Here is a 24,044-nt window from a genome sequence, read left to right as displayed (position 1 = left end):
CTCAATGTTGAATGATAAAATTAAAAAAAAATATCAATTAAAAAAAAATCAACTTAATTGAGTTAACTCACCAAACACGGGTCATGAGACCAATATATCATCGTAGAAATTAAATCATGATAAATCATGAGGCCTAATTTCTAATCAACTCAAAGGTGAATAATAAGTTTGAAAAAAAAATCAATTATAAAAAGATAAAAAAAACTTAAGTTAACCCGTCAAACCCGTGACACGGGTTATGATATCAAGATAAACATGTATAAAGCATATCATGTTAAAATTATGAAGTCTCTGATAAATCAAATATTAAAATATAAAATCAGAGAAAGAAATATCAATTTTGTATTAAAAGTAAATTATTAAAATAAATAGTGTTTTATAAGGTAATGCACAGTAAAAGCATCACTTGTTTTAGTTTAATGTTAAATCATGAATTTTAATTTCTATTAAACTTAATATTAAATTAAAAAATAAAAAAAAATTACAAAAATATAATAAAAACTTGAATCATACCATCAAATACATAATGTAAATTATAAAACCAAACTAACCATTTACAAAACAGACCACATAAACTTTTTAAATAATTTTTACCGAGGTATTGAACCCCGGCCTCGTGCATTTAAATAAAAGCCCCAGAAAACCACACCATCTGTTGTGGGTGTACTACAACAGATGAGGCTGAGATTTACACTCCTTACCATATGCATCACATATAATAATAATAATATATGTAAAAAAACACACACAGAGGTTTGTAGTTCAGTGGCTTTGGCAGGCTTTGCCCTAACCGAGTGCCCTGGTTCGAGCTCTCATGTGTACCCAGCACATGAGGGTTTAATTGTTGTGGTCAATTCGTGTGACTTGTTCCGCCCCCGTTCCGGGTTCGACCCTCTATGTGTACGCCTGTCACCCCCGCGGTGCCTTACCTGTTCCTGGACTTGCAGGATGTCCAGCGGGCTGTGGGGAATAGTCGTGGTGCGCGTAAGCTGGCCCGGACACCCCACATAAATCAAAATATATATATATATATATATATATATATATATATATATAAACACCATGATGGACCATAGCACTAACCATTGATCCATTTCACCATGTTTCCACATCAATATTAAATACCACAACAAACCTGCCGCTCTAACTGAAAACCTGCCGGTTGGACCACGGAGCCAGCGACCCAAAATATTTGATTCATCTGATCCAACTAACCATCACTAATTCATATTTGAATGAAGGTGAGTTTGAAGTTCAAACTCCTATTTCAAAACTGAAAATAATAATAATAATAATACGAATTTCATGAATAAAATGAACCGTATGAAGCAATTTTTCAAGAAATTTGTTTCTCTGGAAGTTTTTTCAATGAGAAATATATATAAAAAATGATTTCTTTTAAAATGCAACATGTCAATATCAACATGAGAATTGAAATATGTTTTTCAAATTTTTAATGTATACAGAACTAAAAGTGACAATTTCATGTTTTTCATAATTTTATTTTATGAGTTCCTTAATAATCCCAAACAGAAAAAGAACGACCCAAACTTTCTCTTTTGTATTCTTACCAATGCAATACATTAAATTTCCTTTTGAATCTCTACTTAATTTCACAATTCTTTTTAGATTTATAACTGCGGTACGAAATGATTTTTTTATATATAATCTGGTAGGTTCTATAATTTCTTTATATAATTTAATTTTTTTATTTAAAACAGTCACACACATATTTTTATTTCCTATATAAAATATTTTCTCCATTTTTTTTAAAATCAATTGTTCTTAAAAATAGTTACACACACATGGAAATTCGATTTCTCTAGTCTGTAACCGAACAGGCCTGCTTCTGTGGATCTCCTTGTTCTTATGACGGCATAAATGAACTTGCAAAGTAAATTGCAGACACGGCCTATAGGGCTTTCAAAGGGGCCCAAGCCTCTACTGGATTCTCCATGGGCTATCAAACTTATTGTTTTTCTTCTTATGATCATGAAAATGTACGCGGATCCTATTAGCAGTGGAAAAGTCCTTCCTTTGCTAATACAAAACAAACCACAAATATTATTGCTACTAAAGATCTTAGCGATTATATCGAGTTCGAGGCAAGCGTCAATTAAACATGTTGTTTCATCTTGAGATTAGTCCATAACCATGTTTATTCTAGAGTTGATTATTGTTTATTCGATTTGGTTTTTACTAAAATAAATAATTAAATTGATTTTTTTTTTTGAAAAACAAACCGAAACTGAACCGAAACCAGGTTAAATCAACCGGTTTTGATTCGGTTTGGTTTGGTTTTTTAGGGCAAAAACGGTTCGGTTCAGTTTGGTTTTTTCAGTTTTTTGCTTATAAAACCGGAACCGAACCGAACCGACAGGTTTTTTCAAAATTTTAATCGGTTTTTTCAGTTATTTTTTTCTAGTTTTTTCAATTTAATCAATTTTTAGTTTTTTTTTGCTCATTTCTATAGTTTATTCTATGACACAAAACGTCATGTTTGCCTCCATGTATGTCCAATTTCACGCGTTGCTCCGTGGGGAGGCCCCATCGAGATTACAAGTCTCAATTAGGCTCCAAAAATCCCCTGCATGTGCTGATGGTCATGTGGCTCGGTCTACTGGAATCATTCCACAGGTGGTGTGTTTACCGTCGATTCAGCATATGATATGCAGCAGCATACTGTGAGGCAGCAAAGTTCACTGAATCCTGTTTGGCAGCTGCCATGGAAGAGGAGCGGCCCGGAGAAGATAAAGGCATTTCTTTGGGCAACTGCTCATGATAGGTTGATGATCAATGAAAATAGGAAACGCGGGTTCCTAACTGATAATCCTCTCTGTCACAATTGCCCGATGGATGTGGAAAATACACAGCATGTGTTGCGAGAATGTCCATTAGCCCGTTTGGTCTGGAAGACACTCCTTGAGCAGAAGGATTGGATGGGTTTCTTCAATACAGAGTTAATCTCCCGTCCACCAACCAAAGGTACCAAAGAAAATAACTTTAAGGAGCAGCTTAACTTATTATATTTTAAATTTATTTTTTAAAAATTATTAATTTGAATCTAATAAATTTTAAACCACTGAAAATCTATAAACCTACAAGATCGTTAATTTATGATTCATAAATTAATTAAAATACACGCAAGCTAATCCAGAAATCTATAATAATTATAATAAATAAATAAAAAGAAGGCCATGGTCATTTAAGTTTGGAGTGGCAGTATGGTATCTATGAAAATGGATAATGCTAGAGTTTTTGAAGAAGGTAGCTTAATCCCATTGGTGCTATACAATGTCTGAATATAGACATTCAAAAAGCGATGGAGGCTAGAGTAGGGGCAGTTAGATGGAGGCTTATTAAAAACATCTTAGCTTTCCCCTACCACCTATTCCTTGTAATAAACTAGGATTAAATATCACATTTAATATCTTTAATTTTTTAATTAAATAACCACTGGTATTATTTTTTCTTTTAACGCTGTTATCACATGCAATAATCGAGGTGTTAGGAGCTAGATACTTATATTAATAATAATAATAAAAAAAATTTAATTAAACAACTTGCAAAATTTCATTAACGAAATAAAGGAAAAACCTTATCATCCCTTGCCATGAAAAAGTCACCAAAACTGAAGACGATAAAGAGTGCCGGAAACCGCAAAAACTTGAGAGGTTGAAGACGAAGAAGTGAATTGAACTCCATGTAAGGTGGGTGGGTTAAAACTTCACAGTATTTGTGTGTAAAATGGTGGCCGCGGCAGTGCACACCTTGAGCGACCAACTCTTAGATCAAAACAATCCAAGATGAATTTCATATCAGACCTATAATCTTTATCAAATCACTATTCTTTTGTTGCTTCCAATTTAGAGTTTACACCTCAAGAGTAAAACCTGAAAACTCAAACAAAAAAGTCCGCAACATAGTTGATTTTAAGATTTCGAGAGTACACCTACATCAGAAACATTGACGAGTAAAGATAAAGTGATGGCTCCTCACTAATTATATTAAGCAGTCAAAGAATGATCCTGGAAATTCTTGCCATAATATCATAATTTTATCTAGTGCTCTCTCTAATGCTCCCTTTCCTTCCTACTATCTCTTCAACCTTTCATGCTCCTTTTCTTTCAATATATCCCTTACACCACAAGTTTTTCTCTCTGATCTCAATCATCTTTATCTAACCACTGAATCCCTAGATCCTAAACTACACTCCCTTATAGTTCTTTAAAGGAGCGTATAGAATGGGATGCCATGTTCGCTAGCAAACAAGCACGTTGTGTTACGGGAATGGCCACCGGATTTTTCGAAATTGATCTTTTGGGTCCAAGTTCATGGGTTACCTCCAAACCAAATGAACCAACAGGATGTAAAGATGACTGGAACTTTATTTGCAGGTTTGGAAGAGGTGGATTTCACCCTGGAAAACTTCTTATGCTGGAATAGATATAAAGGATTAAGACCAGCGTATGAGTAAAGACGCCGGTGGTGATGTGTTTCAACACTAAGAGCATGAGCATGAGGGTAAATGGATAGCTAATAATAAAAAGTTAATATTTTAGTTTTTTTTTAATTTGTATATTTAAAAAAAATTAAATAAAATATTAAAATATCTTTTTTCTTTCATAAATATTATTTTTATATATCTTTTTAAAAAGTCAAAACCAATAAAATAAAACTACTAAATAAATTAATTAATTAAATATAATCATATAAGAAAAATAACATTAAATTTATTAAAAAATAATAAAATATTTGTTTCTTCCATTTCAATATAAATAGTTTTTTAATTTTAATATAAATAACTCAATTTTTTTTATTGAAATAGATATAATAAAAAAATTATATTTATACTATTTAAAACTCTATTTTATTAATTTAACTTTTTAAAATAGCATTTTGAATTAGAAATATTCTAAAGAAGAGGATGGGAGTTTGAATAAAGTAACTTACAAGTACGAGAGGTTGAAAGACCTCTCTTATTTTTATGGAATTTTGGGGCACTTGGAAAAGACATGCTGGAAGAAGATTGAGTGGTTGGCTGAAAAGAAAAACACTGAAGTAACAGCTCCTAGTTTCGGGCCAAGAATGAGAGCAGATGTATCTGTGCCCAAATGGAGTCCGGGACCGTCGACACGGGGGAAAGGAAGTTTTGAATGAAACAAACACAGAGCTGAGCTAAAGGGGAAGGTGTATGAGCAGAAAATGAGGGTACCGAACAAGATGCTAGGGGGGAGAAGGTGGGGGAGGCCCACGCGCCACGTGCGATTATGAATAGAGAGTTTCTGAAGGTGCTTGAGGATAGCACAGAGGGCTTTAATGCAAAGCAGATCCAAGCGGCTACTGCAGAAAGCAACCCTTTTATTGCACAAAAGCAGAGTCCTGGAGTGAATTCCTTGCAACTTTTATTAACAGCAGCTCATGACAAGACATTATACTCACATTCCAATGTTGTTCCAGCCACCAGAAATCTTGAGGACATGGATTTCGAGGAAAGGAGAAAAGCAGCTGCCGTTACTTTTTTTTTTTCCTTTTTTTTTCATTTTTGTTTGTAAAAATATTAAAATAATATTTTTTTATTTTAAAAAAATTATATTTGATATTAATATATCTAAATTAAATACATTAAAAAATATATTAATTTAAAAAAAATAAAAAACTATTAAAAGTTTTCAAATATACTCTTAAAACATAAAATAAAAAAAATCTAGATACAAGCAGAGCTGTGTTGCATTCAAAAGAAACAAAGTAACACCACACCCCCTTTTCAGCCCGCAAATTAGAGAGGCCCAGCATGTGAACCTAGAAAATTTTTAAAAAATATACCTCATTTGTTATTTAACTTTGAAGATTAAACTCTTTTAATTTTTTAACCTAAAAAATAATAAGTGTACCTTATTTTTTATTTAATCTCAAATATGGACATTACTGATGTTTTAAATATATTTTTTTTAAAAAAACTAAGGGCAAGAAAGTAGTGCAATTTACTTTCGAGAAAGCTTTATATTCTGATTTCGGTGACTTTATTTATGGTTGTGATCTTATGGAATTGGAATTCAAAGGGAGTCCTTACATTTGGACAAATAGACACACAGGGAAGCACGATAGGCTTGATAGAGCCCAGGCTACAGCGGAATGGCTGTAGAGATTTCCCAAGGCCTTCGTGCTATATGAAAACCATATGGGGTCTAATCATAGACCGATTGTCGTCTGCCTTGATGCCGACAAGAGGTAGTTTTTTATTTTTTTAATCATAAATACATAGAAATTAGTTTTTAAAATGTTTTTTAACATTAAATTATAACTAAAAAGGCTCAGTTTTTTTTACTATGGACTGTATAGTGAAAGATAAACCTTTTTTTTTTTTTTACTTTACACTTTTAGGATTTTTTTTTGTTTTTTTTGTTTTAATATTTTTTTATTAAGATATAACTAAAAGGGCTCAGTTTTTTACTGTGAACTGCACAGTGCAGTCCACAGTAAAAGATGAGTTGTCTTTTTTTTAACACTTTATGGGTTTTTTTTTTTGCTTTTTTTATGTTTTTTTTCTTTTGATGAATTTTTTTTGTTAATGTTAAATTTTTTATTTAGTTATTAGATTTTCATGACACGGATCCCGGGTTTCACGAGTTAACCTGAATTTTTTTTTTACTTTTTTTCTTTTTAATTAATTGTAACATATACTAAAAGGGATTGGTGTTTTACTGTGGACTGCACAGTGCAGTCCACAGTAAAACACTGATGCTTTAGGTTTTTTTTTTTGAGTTGTCTCATTTTTTTTAGCTTTTTTTATGCTTTTCGGGATTATTTTTTTGCTTCTTTCTTTGTTTTTTTTTAACAAAATTTTTTGTTTAATTTAATTTTGTTTATTAATATTAAATTTTTTTTATTTATTTATCAGACTTTCATGACACGTTTTCCGGATTTAACGGGTTAACCTGGTTTAACAAGTTAACCCAGAAAAAAAAATTTGCTTTTTTTTTTGCTTTTTTTTTGCTTTTTAATTATTTTTTTTCATTTAGTTTAGTTTGTTAATGCTAATTTTTTTTCTATTTAGTTATCAAACTTTCATGACACATATCCTGAGTTTCACGGGTTAACCTGGTTTCACAGGTGAACCCAGTTAATTATGGGCTGACCGTTAATTTTTTTTGTTTTTTTATTTTCATAAATTGTTTTTGTTTAATTTAGTTTGTTAATGTTAATTTTTTTTTTATTTAGTTATCAGACTTTCATGACACAGATCCTATGTTTAACGGGTTAACATGGTTTGACGAGTTAACCCGGATTTTTTTCCTTTTTAATTATTTTTTTTTTGTTTGGTTCAAATTGTTAATTTTCACTTTTTTTTATTTAGTTACCAGACATTCATGACACGAATTTCGGGTTTAACGGGTTAACCTAATTTGACGAGTTAACCTGTAATTTTTTTTTTGCTTTTTTTTCGTTTAGTTTAGTTTGTTAATGTTAAATTTCTTTCTATTTAGTTTTTTTTTCTTCTTAGAGATTTTTTTTCTTTTATTTTTTATTTTTAATTAATTTTATTTAATTAATTTAGTTTATTAATATTAAATTTTTTTCTAAGTAGTTCTCGACTAATGCCTTTAGTTTTTCTTTTTTTTTGTTGTTTTTATGCCTTTAACTGTGGACTGCACAGTGCAGTTCACGATGAAAAGGCTGATATCTTTTGTTTTTTTCTTTTTAATTAATTTTTTTTGTTTAATTTAAATTGTTAATGTTAAATTTTTTTCTATTTAGTTATCAAACTTTCATGATACGGATTTCGGATTTGACAGGCCAACCTAGTTTAACAAGTTAGCCCAGTTAATTCTGTGTTAACCCATTAATTTGTTTTTTTCTTTTTAATTATCAAACTTTCACGATATGAATTCAAGGTATGACGGGTTAACCTGATTTGAAAGGTTAACTCAGTTAATTCATATTTTTTTTCTTTTTTTTCATTAATTTTTTTTTCTTGTTGGTTTTTTTTCTTTGTTTTTTTTTTAACTAATCTATTTAATTATCACACTTTTATGACACAATCTTGCAGCCAGAGCCACGTCCAATGCTATTGGGTCTGGTATTGCAATCCGGATACTTTTATGCTAAGGGTTAACCCAAATTTAATGTTATTATTAATATTATAAACATTACTTTTGGGTCAAGCGTTTCAACTAAACTTAAGACGCTTGGGTATAACTTTGCAAGAAAACCTAACACTTTTAGATCTTGATTTTTTTTAAAATATAAAAAATAATTAACCTGTGGCATCGCGCGGGGCGTTTAACTAGTTAATGTACTAAAATAATACACTTTCTATTTCTTAAATTTAATTTTAATATCAGACAAAATCATTCATAATATATGCAAAAACTTTGATAAAAAACTATTTGTATCTCACTCCTGAAAAGGCGCTAAGTCGTCTTTAATGGAGCATCAACGAAAATATTCAAGCCAAGAAGGGGCTCAATCACGGAGACCCGCTCTCATCTCATCTCGTTATTCTTGCTTCAGATGCACTGTATAGAGCTTTCGATGATAAATTGTGTATATATCGGGCTACAAATAAAACGAACATCCGTTGTTGATTTTTAAAATGTTTGTTTTTTAAAATGTTTTTTTATGATAAAATATATTAAAATAATTTTTTTATTTTTTTAAAAATTACTTTCAAAAACATCAAATAATTCAAAAATAAATAAATAAATAAATTTTTTGCGTTCCCAAACGGTAAGGTGCCTGACAAGACAAGTATGGATCTTACCTCCTTCACCCCTATGGCTGCAGTGGGGCAAAACTAGTTTGGCCTCTATATCGCCTTAGCTTTCCCTCCCTCGTGTCCTGATAGGCGTTGGATTCTCAGCAATAATTGTCCAACAAACGGACAAAGAAATGAAAATACAGCAAAAGAACAGGTTAACATTGATAATAATCACACGAAGCTATCCTCTTCAATACACACTTTGTTAATTGGATAATCGCCCATTAAACAATAACACAGGCGACAAATCAGTAACAAGTATCAGATAATTATGCATTTCTTTAAACATTGGATGCAACAAAAGAAAAAGAAATCATAGAACTAGAATAATAATAATTATTATTAAGAATAATAGTAGAGCAGCTAAAAACCGAACCCAAAGAAGACCCATCTAAGCCGGATCTTCCTCTGGTTCGGGATCCGCATTCAAATCGAAGCCCACGTTCTCCTCTACACCCTCCCCCTCCTTCTTAATGTCGCTAACTTTCATGCCGCTACCTTCAACTTCCAACGCACTCTCCAGCGATCTTACCTCCGCGAGCTTACGGCGATCCTCATTTGCCCCTTTAAAGTACTTGACTGCCACGTGTATCCTCTCGAGGATCGCAAAGAACTCATCAACCTCCGCATTCGTGGCTTCTGCAGTTTGCCCTCCGTTATCCTCTTGTGCGTCTGGGACTTTGTCATTTAACTCTCCCTGTTTTCGCTTCTTCGCCTCCGACATCTGTCACGGTCACTGTGATCTGCCCGGAGATTATCTTTAACCGACTCTTCTATCTACACAGAGCGAATATGTTCGCTTGCAAGAGCAGATCCTTAGCTTTCTACGTGGCAATTGTTAATTGGAGCTATCGTTATCGAAAATGGGGAGATATTTTTTTGGGCGTGACTAGCCATTAAGGATGAAGTGACATATCATTAAAATGACGTAATTTTATGGCGTGAGGTGTCGGGTTTTTCTTACGATACCGTGAACCGTGAATATTAAGATTCGAGTAAGGATGGTTAAAAGGAAAGAATAATGGCCGGCAACTTCTTAGATTTTGATGGTGTTTGATAGCGTTGTAATAATTAATTTTTAAAATATTTTTTTAAAAACAAATTAAAATAATATTTTTTTAGTTTTTAAAAATTATTTTTAATATTTTCATATTAAAATATCTAAAAATAAAAAAATATATTAATTTAAAAAAATAAATTTTTTAAATTTCTTTTTTTAAATATAAAAATAAATAGGATCGTTCTTTAATAAAACTGATGGGTTACGGTTGTCAGCTATTTAATTAACATGTTTATTTGCTAATAATATTTTGCTAGTTATTTTTTTACATTTATTTTAAAAAAGTTAAACACAAATAAAAAAAATTAAAACTGATAATTTAAAAAATAATAAAATTATTTTCATTTATAAGTTTTTTGTCTTAATTATATTTATTTTTAAAAAAATATACCCAAAAAATAACTAACCTATACCGCTACTCCAGATTTGCTTGTGCAAGCAAATGCTTTCTAAGCCCGAAAGAAAAGCAGGGCAACTTTCAAAAGTCATGAAAATCAATCGTGCAAGCTGGCTGTGCAAGCTAATTGTCTCTTGTCCTGTTTATTAAACTCTTTGCTAGCCGATGACTTGAAAAAACTTGAATGAAAATGCAGGGCAGCTTTCTAAGCCTTTAAAAAACAGAGCAACAATTAAAAACCATGAAAATGCAAATCCACAATTAATTATCTTTGATTCATTTTGTTGTGCAGTAGAAATTCTATATATTTTAGAATTTCTAGTAATACATATGCAGGTAAAAGCTGACCTACGAGTCATGGAAACTTTTGCAATATGCTGGGCGAGGCTGTTGCGAAAAGGAAGTCATTGAGGTGATGAGTTCATCAACTTCATACATTATCTTGTTAAAATGCCGAGACAAATTGATGCTCAACTGATCGAATGTATAATTCCTGCCTCTTTGCGTGCCCTACTAGAGCATTATGGAACTGATAAAATGATGCATGTATAAAATGTTGGGTATTGGTCCCGGCCGCTCACCATTATCCATGTGATTATCCAACTGGAGAAGAAAAGTACTGGAATTGAGAAGAAAGGGATGAAAGCATATAATTATGCATGTGTGGGGTGTTACAAAAAGGGAAAGGTTCCGACACGTGCTATATATATATATATATATATATATATATATATATATATATATATATATATATATATATATATATATATATATATATATATATATATATATATATGAAAGTGGGATATTTACCGCGCGAGAGTAACAGAAGAAAAGAGAAAAAGGTTTTTTCTTTGATTGATGTTATGATTGTTGTAGAAAGCAATGGTTTTTTCTTCTATGTATAAAATATTGAGGTTTTTTCAAGTATGATTCTCGGATATTATTGTCACAGGGAATGATAATATTCAAGCTGGTGATCTCACAACAATATTGAATTTCGATGAAATAGGAAGATTGGGTGGCCCACGAAGTCCGAATCAACCTGCCCATGACAGGGCATTTTCAGGTATTGATACTCTTGGGCCTCCAATACAAGTACTAAGGCCCAAGTTACGTTTGATGTTTTCAACTTTGATGAAGTTACCTTGCAATTTAACTACACTGCATGGATATTTCTGTTCATTAAAACAGCAAGACCTAAAGTTTATGAATCTGGTGTCAGTTTCGATCAGGGTGTAGGAAAATCGAGGAAGACTAATGTCTCGGAATCATTCATCATGGCTGTAATCCAATATATACATATAATTTATCTGTTTTTCTAGTCATTCGTTTGGATGGTTAACCCATTACTATAAAAATAATCAATACTTCCTTGAAACTCAAGGATGGGAGCAACAAACTACAGTTTAACATGCCAAGCGGGAATCAAGCTTGATTATTCGAGGTGTTACTGAAACTGGATCGTTTGCACGTGTAGACAAAAAAATACGAGAAATCATCTTTGGATTATGTAACGTTCATCGTGCATTGTAATCAGGAATATGTATGTCCTTGTATGAACAATCGCATACTGTATAAACAATTAAATACATTCTCAAGCCAGATTTCAGCCTTTTCTCCTCCTTTTAAAACGATGGCATCAAAATATTTCAAATCTTTTGCATTAATTACACTGTCATTTTGCTTTAATCGCGCATGGCATACGCAAACGCAATGCATCTATCAGGGACTCAACAGGTTAGAAATCGTGGAAACCCTAAAGGCGATATGGGCTTTGCTTAGTCGAACGAGCTGGGTGGGCTTTGCCTCTTTTTTCTTTTTGTTTATAGAATCTTTTATTCCACGAAAAAAGTAGTGGTAGAATTGCTATCTTGAATTTATGTTTTCTGGATCTGAGTGCGTATACTGTACTTGCATACGATATTCATGAATATATGATATCATTGTTGTTGTTGATGTATATTATTGTCAGTTTGGGCAGTCACACATTGTGCAGCTTGAATTTTTTTTGGATTTTTTTTAATTTATATGGTATCTAGACTAATTTGTATATATCTTAACTAGTTTCATGAGTTCTAAAATTAAAAACCATATAAATTTTTAGTAATTCTAAAATTTATAGAACTCGAACCGATGAATTCTAGAAAACAAATTTAAAAGCTAACCAATTAAACTAAATACTTTATTATTATATTTTTAATGATACTGGGTTGCAGGGTGCTTATTTATGAAAACGAGTGATTCAAAACCAAGAATCTAGAGCGAATTTGAGGTATTTGTATGGCTTTTGTCTCGGAACTGTAATTCATGTACACCATCCTTTGAAATGAAAGGCATTTTTTTACTGTGATAAATATAGGAAAGTAAAGAGTGATGGGGGAGAAAGTGACGATATTTATGAACGGTTACGAGGCCGTATAATATGATCAGACACACGCGGTCAGGTTGTGCCGTTGTCGATCTTTGTCTGATAATTTTTCTTATTTTCTTTAGTTCCCTTTTTTTATTTAAGAAGATAGAATAATAATTGGTTATGGATGTAAACTGAGTTCTCAAAAAAAAAAAAAGAGTTAGAAGACTTCAGCTGAATTTTATTTACATTCAAATTTAACAAGAGGAAGATTTTTTTAACAAAAAAAAATCATTTATTGAAAACTAGTCGTATTTTAGCTGGATTTAATATAAATTTTATCAAGTTTATTTGATTTAATAACATGATTACCAGCTATAAACCTCCGCACTAAATGTTCTATTTTTGGTACTTGAAGAACCCCCTTTTTAATTTCTCATTCACAAGTAAAAAAAACCAATCAAATTTCTAAAAATAATAAAACTATAAATTTATAAACAGTAATAAGGAAGAAAAAGCAACGTACATATTAAGAATTGCGACATAAAGTTAGGAATTGCACACATCAACTGAAAATAAGCATTCCGCTGGGTATCTTGCAGCCGACTCATTATTCCGGTCACCTTGCAAGGAGAACTGTGCCCAGATCACTTGTCGCTGACAATAATTTGACACGCATTTCAGCTCTGTATACATATAAAAGGTGCTGGTAATGCATAAGATCTAATTACCATATGAGGCCCTGCGAATTCTGCCGAGCAAGATGCATAATTCACACTCATAAATATGGTAGCGCCCCTAGCCAATTCCTTTGGCAAGTGCTGGGGTATAATTGCCAAAGGCCAAAAGTTCAGCTGCTCTAGCAAAATAACCAATTAGATAAAGGCATTGTCGTAGCATATTAATAAACACGAATAAATCTGAATTACAAAATAGCACTGTCATAATAGTGGAGACGAAAAGAAATCCCTCCTATTATAATAGAAGAGCAAGTACTTTAAACTTTATCTTTTTGTTCAATCTTTCATATTTTTATTTTTCTATAAATATAATTAATTGATTTCACTGAAGAATTTCCCCACCAAGATCACGAGAGAGGGGGCTTGATTGAACATATTATTGCATGTGAGTAAAGTTTAGGATTTTTTCCGCGGCATTTATTATCCAGATTATAGTTATTAAACTTGATTTCAAATGTATTTATTTAAATGATTGAGTCATGGATCATACAAGTTAACTCCACTCAACAAAAAAATATATATAAGATTTTAGTATCATATATAGAAATAGTTTTTTTTTTTTTAAAAAAACAAGTTGTTTTAAAACAACATATGTAAATATAAGTTATAAAAAATTTATGTAAAGTGTAATATAATTAACTAATATTAAAAAGTTAATGTATGTTTTAAAAAATAAATATGAATTGTAGTATAATAGAAAACCCAAGAAAACAATCTTTACTGAAATATATAATTATTTAACTCAAAAATTTTAAAAATAAATTATATAAACATGAGCAATAAAAAAAATATGTAAGATCAAGTGTTTATAAATTAATTTTATATTTTTAAATTTATTAAAAAATAAAAAATAAAACCTCCCTTAACTTCCGCCGGATAACCTGGATTTCAAGTTTATTTACGGGTCATTCAAATTTGACTAGTCCGATTATAAGCGAAAGTTTTTGTAATTTAGACTCTGCCAAGATCCTGGACTCCAAGTCAACCCATCGGCCGAACTAGGTGTTATTAGCATGATACGACTTGCTCGTCTTTTCCTGCTGGCATTGGCATTCAATCCTCTCTATCCGCTGCCTGGATAAACATATAACATCAGCATTTTCAAAGCCCTTCAAGACCCTCCATCCATGAAAAAGAATAACGATGCACATTTAAGCAGAGGATGTCAACAAATTGCCTTCGAGATATTCTTTCATATTCGGAGAGATATTCTAATAGACGAAGCTAATTACCAAAAGAGACAAAAATTTATGGAGGAAAAAATGTGGCTTCCAACCAATGGGGCCACTGGCCATCATCATCACATGGCACTGATGGCCCTCATGCCCCAATCACTGCCTCACATGTACGTGCTGATTACTCTTCACTCTCCTTTCATGGCACTCTAAACACTAAACAGCCCCTCAAACACGTCCTTAAAAAGAGCCTCTTCCTCGCTAGTCACACCACAACTAGCTAGTTTAGCTACAATGTTTTCCTCTACTGGTTCCTTTTTTTCTCTGTTCTTCTTTAGTTTTCTTCTTGTTTTGCTCCTATCTTTCTATCAAGTAAACTCGTCTTCTACACCCACCAAAATTGGCAAAGGCTACCGTCTCATTTCCATCGAAGAGACCCCTGATGGGGGCATTGTAGGCATCCTCCAAGTCAAGCAAAATAACAAAATCTACGGTCCTGATATCCCCCTCTTGCAGCTCTATGTCAAGTAAGCTCTTTTACCGTCGTTTTCATGTTTGTCACGTCCAGGGCTCCCAGAGCACCTTACTCTAAAGACTAACGTTATTAAACTTGCGCAGGCATGAAACACAGGATCGTTTAAGGGTCCATATTACTGATGCAGAGAAGCAGAGATGGGAAGTGCCATACAATCTGTTACCAAGAGAGAAAGCACAAGCATTGAAGCAAACAATAGGGAGATCAAGAAAGAACCCAATAACTGTTCAGGAATACTCAGGCTCTGAGCTAATTTTTAGCTACATAGTAGACCCTTTTAGTTTTGCAGTGAAGAGAAAATCAAATGGGCAGACCCTTTTCAATTCAAGCTCTGACGGTTCAGGGTCATTTGGTGAAATGGTGTTTAAAGATCAGTACTTGGAGATATCAACACAGTTGCCTAAAGATGCTTCATTGTACGGTCTTGGAGAGAACACACAGCCGCATGGTATTAAGCTGTACCCCGGAGATCCATACACCTTGTATACAACTGATATCTCCGCCATTAATCTTAATGCTGATCTATATGGGTCCCATCCGGTATACATGGATCTCAGGAAGGTGAAGGGCCAAGCTTATGCTCATGCTGTTCTGTTGTTGAACAGCAATGGCATGGATGTGTTCTATAGAGGGACTTCTTTGACATACAAGATTATTGGGGGTGTTTTTGACTTCTACTTCTTTTCTGGACCCACTCCTCTTGCTGTTGTTGATCAGTACACCGCTTTAATTGGAAGACCAGCTCCAATGCCTTACTGGGCTTTTGGTATGATCCTATTCTCCACTCCTGTTCTCTTTATTTCAATTCAATGCATCATCTCCTTATCTGCTTATTTCCTTTTTTAGTTTTATTGATATAATAAGGTAGAGGTTCATATTTAAAAGGGAAAATATGGCGTCTAATGTTGACTGACTCGTGTGCTACTGATAGTAGGGTGTATCGTTTGGTCGATATATGTGCTGGTGCCTGGTTGTGTGTCTCTGTGTTTATGATCCTGTGATTGTTTTTATCCATTTTGTCTTCTTTTTGTGACTTGATAATGGAATTTACCTTTCCGGTAGCTTTTGTTCACCGTGGGAAGTCTAGAATACCAACATCCACGCGGCGTCGATGGACACTTGCGGATGTCGGTATCATTGAAAACTTATTTCCAACACAGTTGTTTACTGGCTCTTGGTGTAAATCGTGATGCCACTAATTTAGATGACATTATGATTTATGCATATCTTGTTTGGAAATCTTATAGTGAGCATGTTGTGTGTAAGCATAGCTACAATTAGTTTAATTGATTAACAATAGATTTGCCAATCTCTATTATGATTTAGATATTTATTGTGAGATCTGTGATGCGGTTGTCTGTCGGTGTTGTGTTTTGAATGATTCTGACATCCTTAGGTTGAAAATACCTGGAAAGTATAATTTCATATTTTTTTAAGTTAACAATCACTTTGAAACACACGTTATCCATAAGACCAAACAGCATCATTTGATTGGCGTGGCACGTGGAGAAAGGTTGGTTGACGGTATGATTTGTCGTTGAGCTGCGTTACATACGGATGGATGCTCGTGTTATTGCTGGATAGGGATGTTTAGTGTTTCTTTTTTCTTTTCTTTTCTTTTTTAATTTAGGTGGGTGGTGTTGGCCCAATAGCTGTTTTACTCTATTGCGATTCTAAATGCTCTCACCTCCCGAATTTATTTCGTAATTCTCTAGAAACAACTTTTTTAGTCTGAATGATCTTTCTTTCTTTTCTTGATCAGTAATTAAAACGATCTTTTCGCTCTTGGTCCACGTTACGTACATATAAAGACAGGGTCATACAACACGGGTCTCGATTCTATATCCCACCGTTGAGATTTTCTGCTTTCTAGCTTAACTTTGCAAGCCAAAAATCTTGACACCACTGGACCCCAAAACGCGCTACTACTATTCAATCCTTGCGCGTCATGCCGTCCTCCAAAAGCTTATCTTCCCCACATGAAGTGGAAAATCTTGATTCAGACTACAATCGTTATCACATTGCTGTGATAATTATATCGATGTGTCCCACATGAAGCTGATACCTTGACCAGCATTCCCGCAGCATCCATATGATGGACCTGTAGTTTGCACCCACCGATGCCATGTCCTGCTAGGGTGAGACACTGAGGCTGTCCTTAGGTGGTGGGGAATGTGGATTGTTCTCTTGTTTTTCCCTTCGCTGTTGAGACTGTTATGTCGGTAGCTGACAGATCTAAACCTAAGAAAGGCATGGGATTTCTGTTTAGCTACGTTATCACAGGAGAATCTAAAATTACCACCATTGTAGAATTTTTCATGTTATTCTGTGGCTTTTAACCTGCACTCCTGCTTAACTTCCTAGGCCATTTTCCATCTTAAAATGACTCTCGAGAAGAGGATGGACATTTGATGAAAAGAATTATTGATATGCCAATGGAGTAGTTAATTGTTTTTAGAACAAGGTTAGGCTGTAGTTTTATGGTGATGGCTCCACGAGTAAGGCTTGCCAGTATAGGGAGCCAAATCTCTCTTCGTAGGTTAAATGTGTGAAACCAATTTATCAAAATGGATACATTTGTTATGTTTAAGCTGCTGAATTTGCTTCATGTTGTAGCCGTCTTATGTTAAAGCATACTGTAGTTAAAGACAGACAGAAAAAATCTTGAATCACTAGTACATTAATGGAAAATGGTTTATGATGATTGAAAAGCTTTTGGTTGTCAGTTTATCTTTATCTCTTGAACGATAGTAGTGTTGTGACTAGGATAGTTTACTATATCTTGAATCTATTTCTTTGTCTGTATGGATTACAAAGGCGGAGCGTAAACACATCATTCGTTCAAGCATAGATCTTAGTGCTTCCTGATTTATTTATCATGCTTTTCTAGCTATTGAAGCTTCAAATTCAATTTAGATTTCTTTTTGGTTGTTTAATACGGCTGCCTTCATATATCAAAAAATTCACAATGTAAACACTGGGAAAAATCATTCTGCTAAACGTGTGATTCTGATGCCAACAGGTTTCCACCAATGCAGATGGGGTTACCATAACCTGTCTGTGGTTGAAGATGTTGTCGAGAACTACAAAAAGGCTCAGATCCCACTTGATGTCATTTGGAATGATGACGATCACATGGATGGCCACAAGGACTTCACCCTCAACCTTGTCAACTATCCTCGTCCAAAACTTTTGGCTTTCCTAGAGAAAATACACAGCATTGGCATGAAGTATATTGTAATTATTGATCCTGGAATTGGTGTTAATTCTAGTTACGGTGTGTACCAAAGAGGCATTGCCAATGATGTATTTATCAAGTATGAGGGTGAGCCCTACTTAGCTCAAGTTTGGCCAGGAGCTGTCAACTTTCCTGACTTTCTCAATCCAAAAACAGTAGACTGGTGGGGTGATGAAGTTCGTCGGTTCCATGAACTTGTCCCTGTCGATGGTCTTTGGATTGACATGAATGAAGCTTCAAATTTTTGTTCTGGACTATGCAAAATCCCAAAGGGCAAGCAGTGTCCAAGTGGAACTGGACCTGGTTGGGTCTGCTGCTTGGATTGCAAAAACATAACAAAAACAAGATGGGATGATCCACCTTACAAGATAAATGCTTCAGGATTGCAGGTTCCAATAGGGTACAAAACCATAGCAACCAGTGCTGTTCACTACAATGGTGTTTTGGAGTATGATGCTCATAGCCTCTATGGATTCTCTCAGGCCATTGCTACTCACAAGGCCCTTCAAGGTCTTGAAGGCAAGAGGCCATTTATATTATCACGCTCCACTTATGTTGGATCAGGCAAATATGCTGCTCACTGGACCGGTGATAATAAAGGCACTTGGGAGGATTTGAAATATTCCATTTCTACTATGATAAATTTTGGTATTTTTGGGGTACCAATGGTTGGTTCAGATATATGTGGGTTTTATCCTGCACCCACTGAAGAGCTTTGCAACAGGTGGATTGAGGTGGGCGCTTTCTATCCCTTCTCAAGGGATCATGCGAACTTCTATTCCCCAAGGCAGGAGCTTTATCAATGGGATTCAGTAGCTGAGTCTGCTAGAAATGCACTTGGTATGAGGTACAAGATTCTTCCATATCTCTACACACTGAGCTATGAGGCTCATACCACAGGAGCCCCAATTGCCAGACCACTTTTCTTCTCCTTCCCAGATTACACTGAGTGTTACGGGTTGAGCACCCAGTTCTTGCTCGGAAGTAGCCTCATGATATCTCCGGTGCTTGAGCAAGGGAAATCACAGGTTAAAGCACTCTTTCCTCCTGGTAGTTGGTACAACTTATTCGATATGACACAGGCCATTACATCGGAAGGAGGGCAGTATGTCACTCTTGATGCACCCTTGCATGTTGTTAATGTGCATTTGCATCAGAACACAATCCTACCCATGCAGCAGGGTGGAATGATCTCTAAGGAAGCCAGAATGACACCTTTTGCCCTTGTAGTGACCTTCCCTGCAGGTGCTAGTGATGGAAAAGCTGCAGGGAAACTTTTCCTTGATGACGATGAGCTCCCGGAAATGAAACTGGCAAGCGGATCGGCAACATATGTCGATTTCTATGCAACTGTAAGTCAAGGAACTGTGAAATTGTGGTCAGAAGTTCAGGAAAGCAAGTTTGCTTTAGATAAGGGTTGGAAAATCAGTAAGGTAGCAGTGTTGGGATTAGGTAGAAGCGGGGCACCATCAGCACTGGAGTTCGATGGGAAGCCGGTGACCGCAGCTTCAAACATCGAGTTGACCTCATTGGAGCAGAAATATCTTGAGGACCTCCAAGTTGGCAGTGAAAAGAAGAGTAGTGTGATGGTAGAAGTTAATGGCTTGGAAATTCCTGTTGGCAAAAACTTCGCCATGTCCTGGAAAATGGGGATCAGCGGTTGAGCTTTGAGAAGGCTCATTACTTCTATTTCAGATTATGTATTGAGATTGTTGATGCATTTGATGTTTGTTGTCAGGGTTCTTACGGAGAAGAGATGAGCTAAAATATGTTCATCCTTTTCTATCCAAAGCAATTAAAGAGTCTCTAGATTTCACTGCTTTCATAATAAGCGCATTCTCATTGATATTATAGTTTAAAATGCAGCTATGCAATGTCAAGTTCCTGGAGTAATTCTATAACATTATGAAGTATTCTTGTGCTATCATGTTCAATTGGTCATGCCTTCCTCTTGAAATAGGCGGGGGGCCAGATTCTGTGGATAGAATTTCAACCACGCAAAACTCTATATAGCCGTATCCTTCCGTTTGCACAAATTCTCGTTCAAGAGTATCTTGGGTATGCACAGGGGGGTAAAATGGAAATCTTCCTCGGATTCGGGCATGAGCCCATGACCGGGATTAGAAAAATTACACCAAGTTTTAACGTTTGCAGAAGGTCTGCAACGTGAGGCCTTTGAAGATTAACCTGTGAGTTTATTATGACTTCTAACTTCCAACTTCCAAGGGTTTAAATTGAGAGCGCGATCCAACGTTAACTTAGGCTTGTTGGTTTCTTAGATTCGTTAAATTTATTAGAAAACGGTACTATAATAAATGGAGGCTGGTATGGAAATTAAGAGAGTGGGAGGATGCATTGCCATCCATTATCATCTCTTGATATTTTTTTTACACTCTTAATACTTCATCCTAGAATCTTACTTCCTTAGGCCCCGTTTGTTTGCAGAAAAGTAGTTTTTTTTTGAAAAGTGAATTCCGGAAAAGTGAATTCCGGGAAAGTATTTTCCGATGTTTGGTAGTGTAATGGAAAATAAGTTGGAAAACACTTTCCAGTGTTTGGTTATGTTATGGAAAATGAGCTGGAAAATAACTTATTAATGTTTTATTTTTTCAAGTTTATTAAAATAATGAGGAACAAATTTTACAAATTAAAAAGTTGAATGAGAATGAAATTGAAAAAAAATATAATTTCATAAATTATCTCAAATAAAATAAATAATAATCAAAATAATAGAGATCAAATTTAAAAAATTAAAAAAAATGAAAGGTGAAGAAATTAAAATAATAATAATTAATATTTTATAAATTATTTCAAATAAAATAAGTAAAAATCAAAAGAATAAGGACCAAATTTGATAGATAAAAAATTTCAATAAAAAAATAATAAGAAAAAAGCAAATAGCAATTATAAAAATAAGGACCAAAATTAATATAAAAATTAAATTTTAAGAGATGAAATTGAAAAATAAATATTCAAAACAAATTATATATAGCAATCAAAAGTTTGAGGGTCAAATTTGATATAATTAGCAAATAAAGACATTTTTAAATTTTTCACAACTTCTGGAAAGTGTTTTCCGCCCAAATTTTTCAAGAAAACACTTTCCTGAAAACCAAGCCAAATTTTCCTTTGACTGGAAAGTGTTTTTCGTTGACCAACTTTTTCAATAGCAAACAAACACAAGAAAGTTTGGAAAGTGGTTTCCCGGAAACCACTTTCCGGAAAACAAATACAGCCAAAAGGGAAAACACTTTCTTAAAAATCAAACCAAATTTTTCTTTGACTGGAAAGTGTTTTCCGTTAACCGAAAAGTGTTTCCGTTGACCAGAAAGTGTTTTCCGTTGACCGGAAAGTGTTTTCCGTTGACCAACTTTCCTAATGACAAACAAACACAGGAAAGTTTGGAAAGTGATTTTCCGGAAAATGAATTCTAGTAAACAAACATGGCCTTAATAGCAAACACAACTCTAATCTTAACAAGAATCAAATCCAAAGTCCTATCCCCCCCTGCTCCTCGGAAAAACACACCGGCCTCGCCATAACTTTCTCCGGCAACTGAAATGGCAAGACGACATGATTACATCTCGTCTTCGTGTATCCATCTTTTTATTGAAAATGTAACTATGAAATAAATATTGATAGTATCACTGAAAGCACTATAAAATATTGATAGACATCACTATCTCCATGGCGAAATGATACCGTAAAAAATAAGATGAGAATTGTGATTTATTGTATTGAAAAAAAAGTTAGACAAAACCCTTTATGGTAATGGTAGATAAGGGATGCCTAATGTAGGGCTTTTTCTATGCATAAATCAACCCACCGAGTTTACCACCATCGTAAATCAATTGAAAAAGGAGTCATGCGCCCAGCCAGGCATCTTGATAGAAGAGTTCGGCTATCGAAGGAATGTTAGCTTGTTCCAGCAAATAAGAGACATCTATCTCAATCCAGTCAAAGAACACTGAAACCTTATTCTAAGAAATAAATGACAAAAAAAAGAGGAAATCAAAGAAAATATCATTACGTTCAAGGTTTTCTTTGCCAGCAAGAGATCAAGAGAGGGAGAGGGAAAGAGTTTTTGAACGAATCGGGTATTAATTCTAAAAAAAAACCACATAAAAAACAAATATATATATATATATATATATATATATATATATATATAAGTAACATTTATTTCATTGTATGTATAAGATACATATAAAAATTAAAAAATAAATGGAGTGGATATTAAAAAAATAAAAATAAAAATAACAAATAAAAAAAGCTATCGAGTTTAGAGGTGAAACTAGCTAGGTGTGTGCGACTTGCAACTAGCCTTGTAATTAAAAAAACATATAAACTACGCATCATCTAAAAATACAATGCATTGTCTATTTTTCTTCGTGATTTATAAAAATCTTGGCAATTATATCGCCAGTAAAATTATTAAAAAAACTCATTTTTCTATTTTTTTAATATAAAAATTACAGGTAAAAAACCTTCTAAACCTTCTAGGCTCAAAAATCATTTAAAAACAAACAACCAATAACAAATTTTAATTTTAATTTTAAACTTTTAGATGTAAAAATTCAAATCAACATTTCTTTCGATTCCAGAAATAAAAAGATTTAATTTTCCTCTCTATGAATTAATCACTACTACCCTAACACCTCTCCTCTCTTGAGATGGCGAAAGTTGTGAGTTAAGACAATCCAAAGCCTTCCCGTCCTTTAAGAGAAGTGGTCATATTAATCTCTGAAATTTTAGGTGGTAAAATTAGTCTTCAGCATGGTGGGTAATATGTTTGACTTTCTCCCCTCTGCTTTAATACTAACAACTATTTACTAGTCCAGAAAAAAGGGGGGGAAAACAGTAAGTACCTCATACTAAATGCGGAGGATTGATGTAAAGCTACAATGTTGTGATGCTCAAATAAATACGATAAAAGAAAAAAAAACTATTAGTAAAATTGTGAGAAATAAAATCTTATCCCAGTTCTCACCTATAGAAATAACATTATTTTTGTTTTTTTTTAAAGTAAAAATCGAGGCCAAAATCCAAAACTAAGAAATCAGACTCATTTGGGAAGAGTATCCAACACATAACATCAAGCAATAACAAAGAAGATAAACCATCAAGCGAGAACTAAGAAGAGAATGGGTTCCTCTGACTTGTGAATGGTAAAAAGCAGCATCGTTCATAGGTTGTCTTCCCGGCATGAATGGCGGAATGCAAACCTCCCTTGTGCTTGAGATTCGGAAAAAAATTGTCGTTGGAATGCTTTCCAAAACATGATACTTCAAAAGCTACAACGGTCTCTGATGTCCTGTTATAGCGATAAGACAGGGTGGTTGTGTAATAAAGATGTCGATGGCGACTCAATCAAAGGTGAAACAGTAGAATGTCTAGCACGATTTCTTTTATCGGAACACAAGGATCTGCTTTATCCAAAGAACTAAAGTTCATGTCTAGATTCGTGGTGCATGCCATTTTTTTTATTGGTAAAAAAAAATGATATGTAAACAATACAAGTGTGTTTTAAAAATAAAATTAAAAAATATATAACTCAGGCATAGCTCGGTAGAGGAATAAATGAAGAACTTGAAAATCATAAATAAAAAAATTCGAGATAATTCGGGGTATTTTAAAAATTCATAAAAATCATATAAAAAATGTATATGAAAAAAAAGCCTCATCATCAATAATATAGATGTTAAATACACAATATACAAAGCAAATACAAAAATAGGGTCTAATTTCAAATTATATCAATGATGAATAATAAAATTTTTAAAAA

The 24,044-nt window shown here is 33.7% G+C and overlaps 2 protein-coding genes across 2 annotated transcripts; one reads left to right on the top strand and one right to left on the bottom strand.

Moving 5' to 3' along the window:
• Positions 1-8,899: 8,899 nt before the first annotated feature.
• LOC133704987 (uncharacterized) lies at positions 8,900-9,649 on the bottom strand. The gene has a single exon (XM_062130070.1). The coding sequence runs from the start codon at positions 9,483-9,485 to the stop codon at positions 9,153-9,155; it is 333 nt and encodes a 110-aa protein (XP_061986054.1). The 5' UTR covers positions 9,486-9,649; the 3' UTR covers positions 8,900-9,152.
• A 5,010-nt stretch (positions 9,650-14,659) lies between these two features.
• LOC133704684 (alpha-xylosidase 1-like) lies at positions 14,660-20,090 on the top strand. The gene is made up of 3 exons (XM_062129596.1): positions 14,660-15,013; positions 15,105-15,787; positions 18,044-20,090. The coding sequence occupies exons 1-3, from the start codon at positions 14,781-14,783 to the stop codon at positions 19,921-19,923; spliced, it is 2,796 nt and encodes a 931-aa protein (XP_061985580.1). The 5' UTR covers positions 14,660-14,780; the 3' UTR covers positions 19,924-20,090.
• Positions 20,091-24,044: the final 3,954 nt, after the last annotated feature.

This window comes from Populus nigra, chromosome 10 (genome assembly GCF_951802175.1).
Source record: "Populus nigra chromosome 10, ddPopNigr1.1, whole genome shotgun sequence".
NCBI lineage: Eukaryota > Viridiplantae > Streptophyta > Magnoliopsida > Malpighiales > Salicaceae > Populus > Populus nigra.
The sequence above is the reverse complement of the archived record's forward strand: the minus strand, read 5'-3'. Positions and strand labels throughout refer to the sequence as shown.

Bases quoted from the DNA above. Each gene is read 5' to 3' on its own strand.
- LOC133704987 (XM_062130070.1), bottom strand. From the start codon at position 9,485: ATGTCGGAGGCGAAGAAGCGAAAACAGGGAGAGTTAAATGACAAAGTC.
- LOC133704684 (XM_062129596.1), top strand. From the start codon at position 14,781: ATGTTTTCCTCTACTGGTTCCTTTTTTTCTCTGTTCTTCTTTAGTTTT. The intron at 15,014-15,104 runs GTAAGCTCTTTT...AAACTTGCGCAG, and splicing joins CTCTTGCAGCTCTATGTCAA to GCATGAAACACAGGATCGTT. The intron at 15,788-18,043 runs GTATGATCCTAT...TGATGCCAACAG, and splicing joins AATGCCTTACTGGGCTTTTG to GTTTCCACCAATGCAGATGG.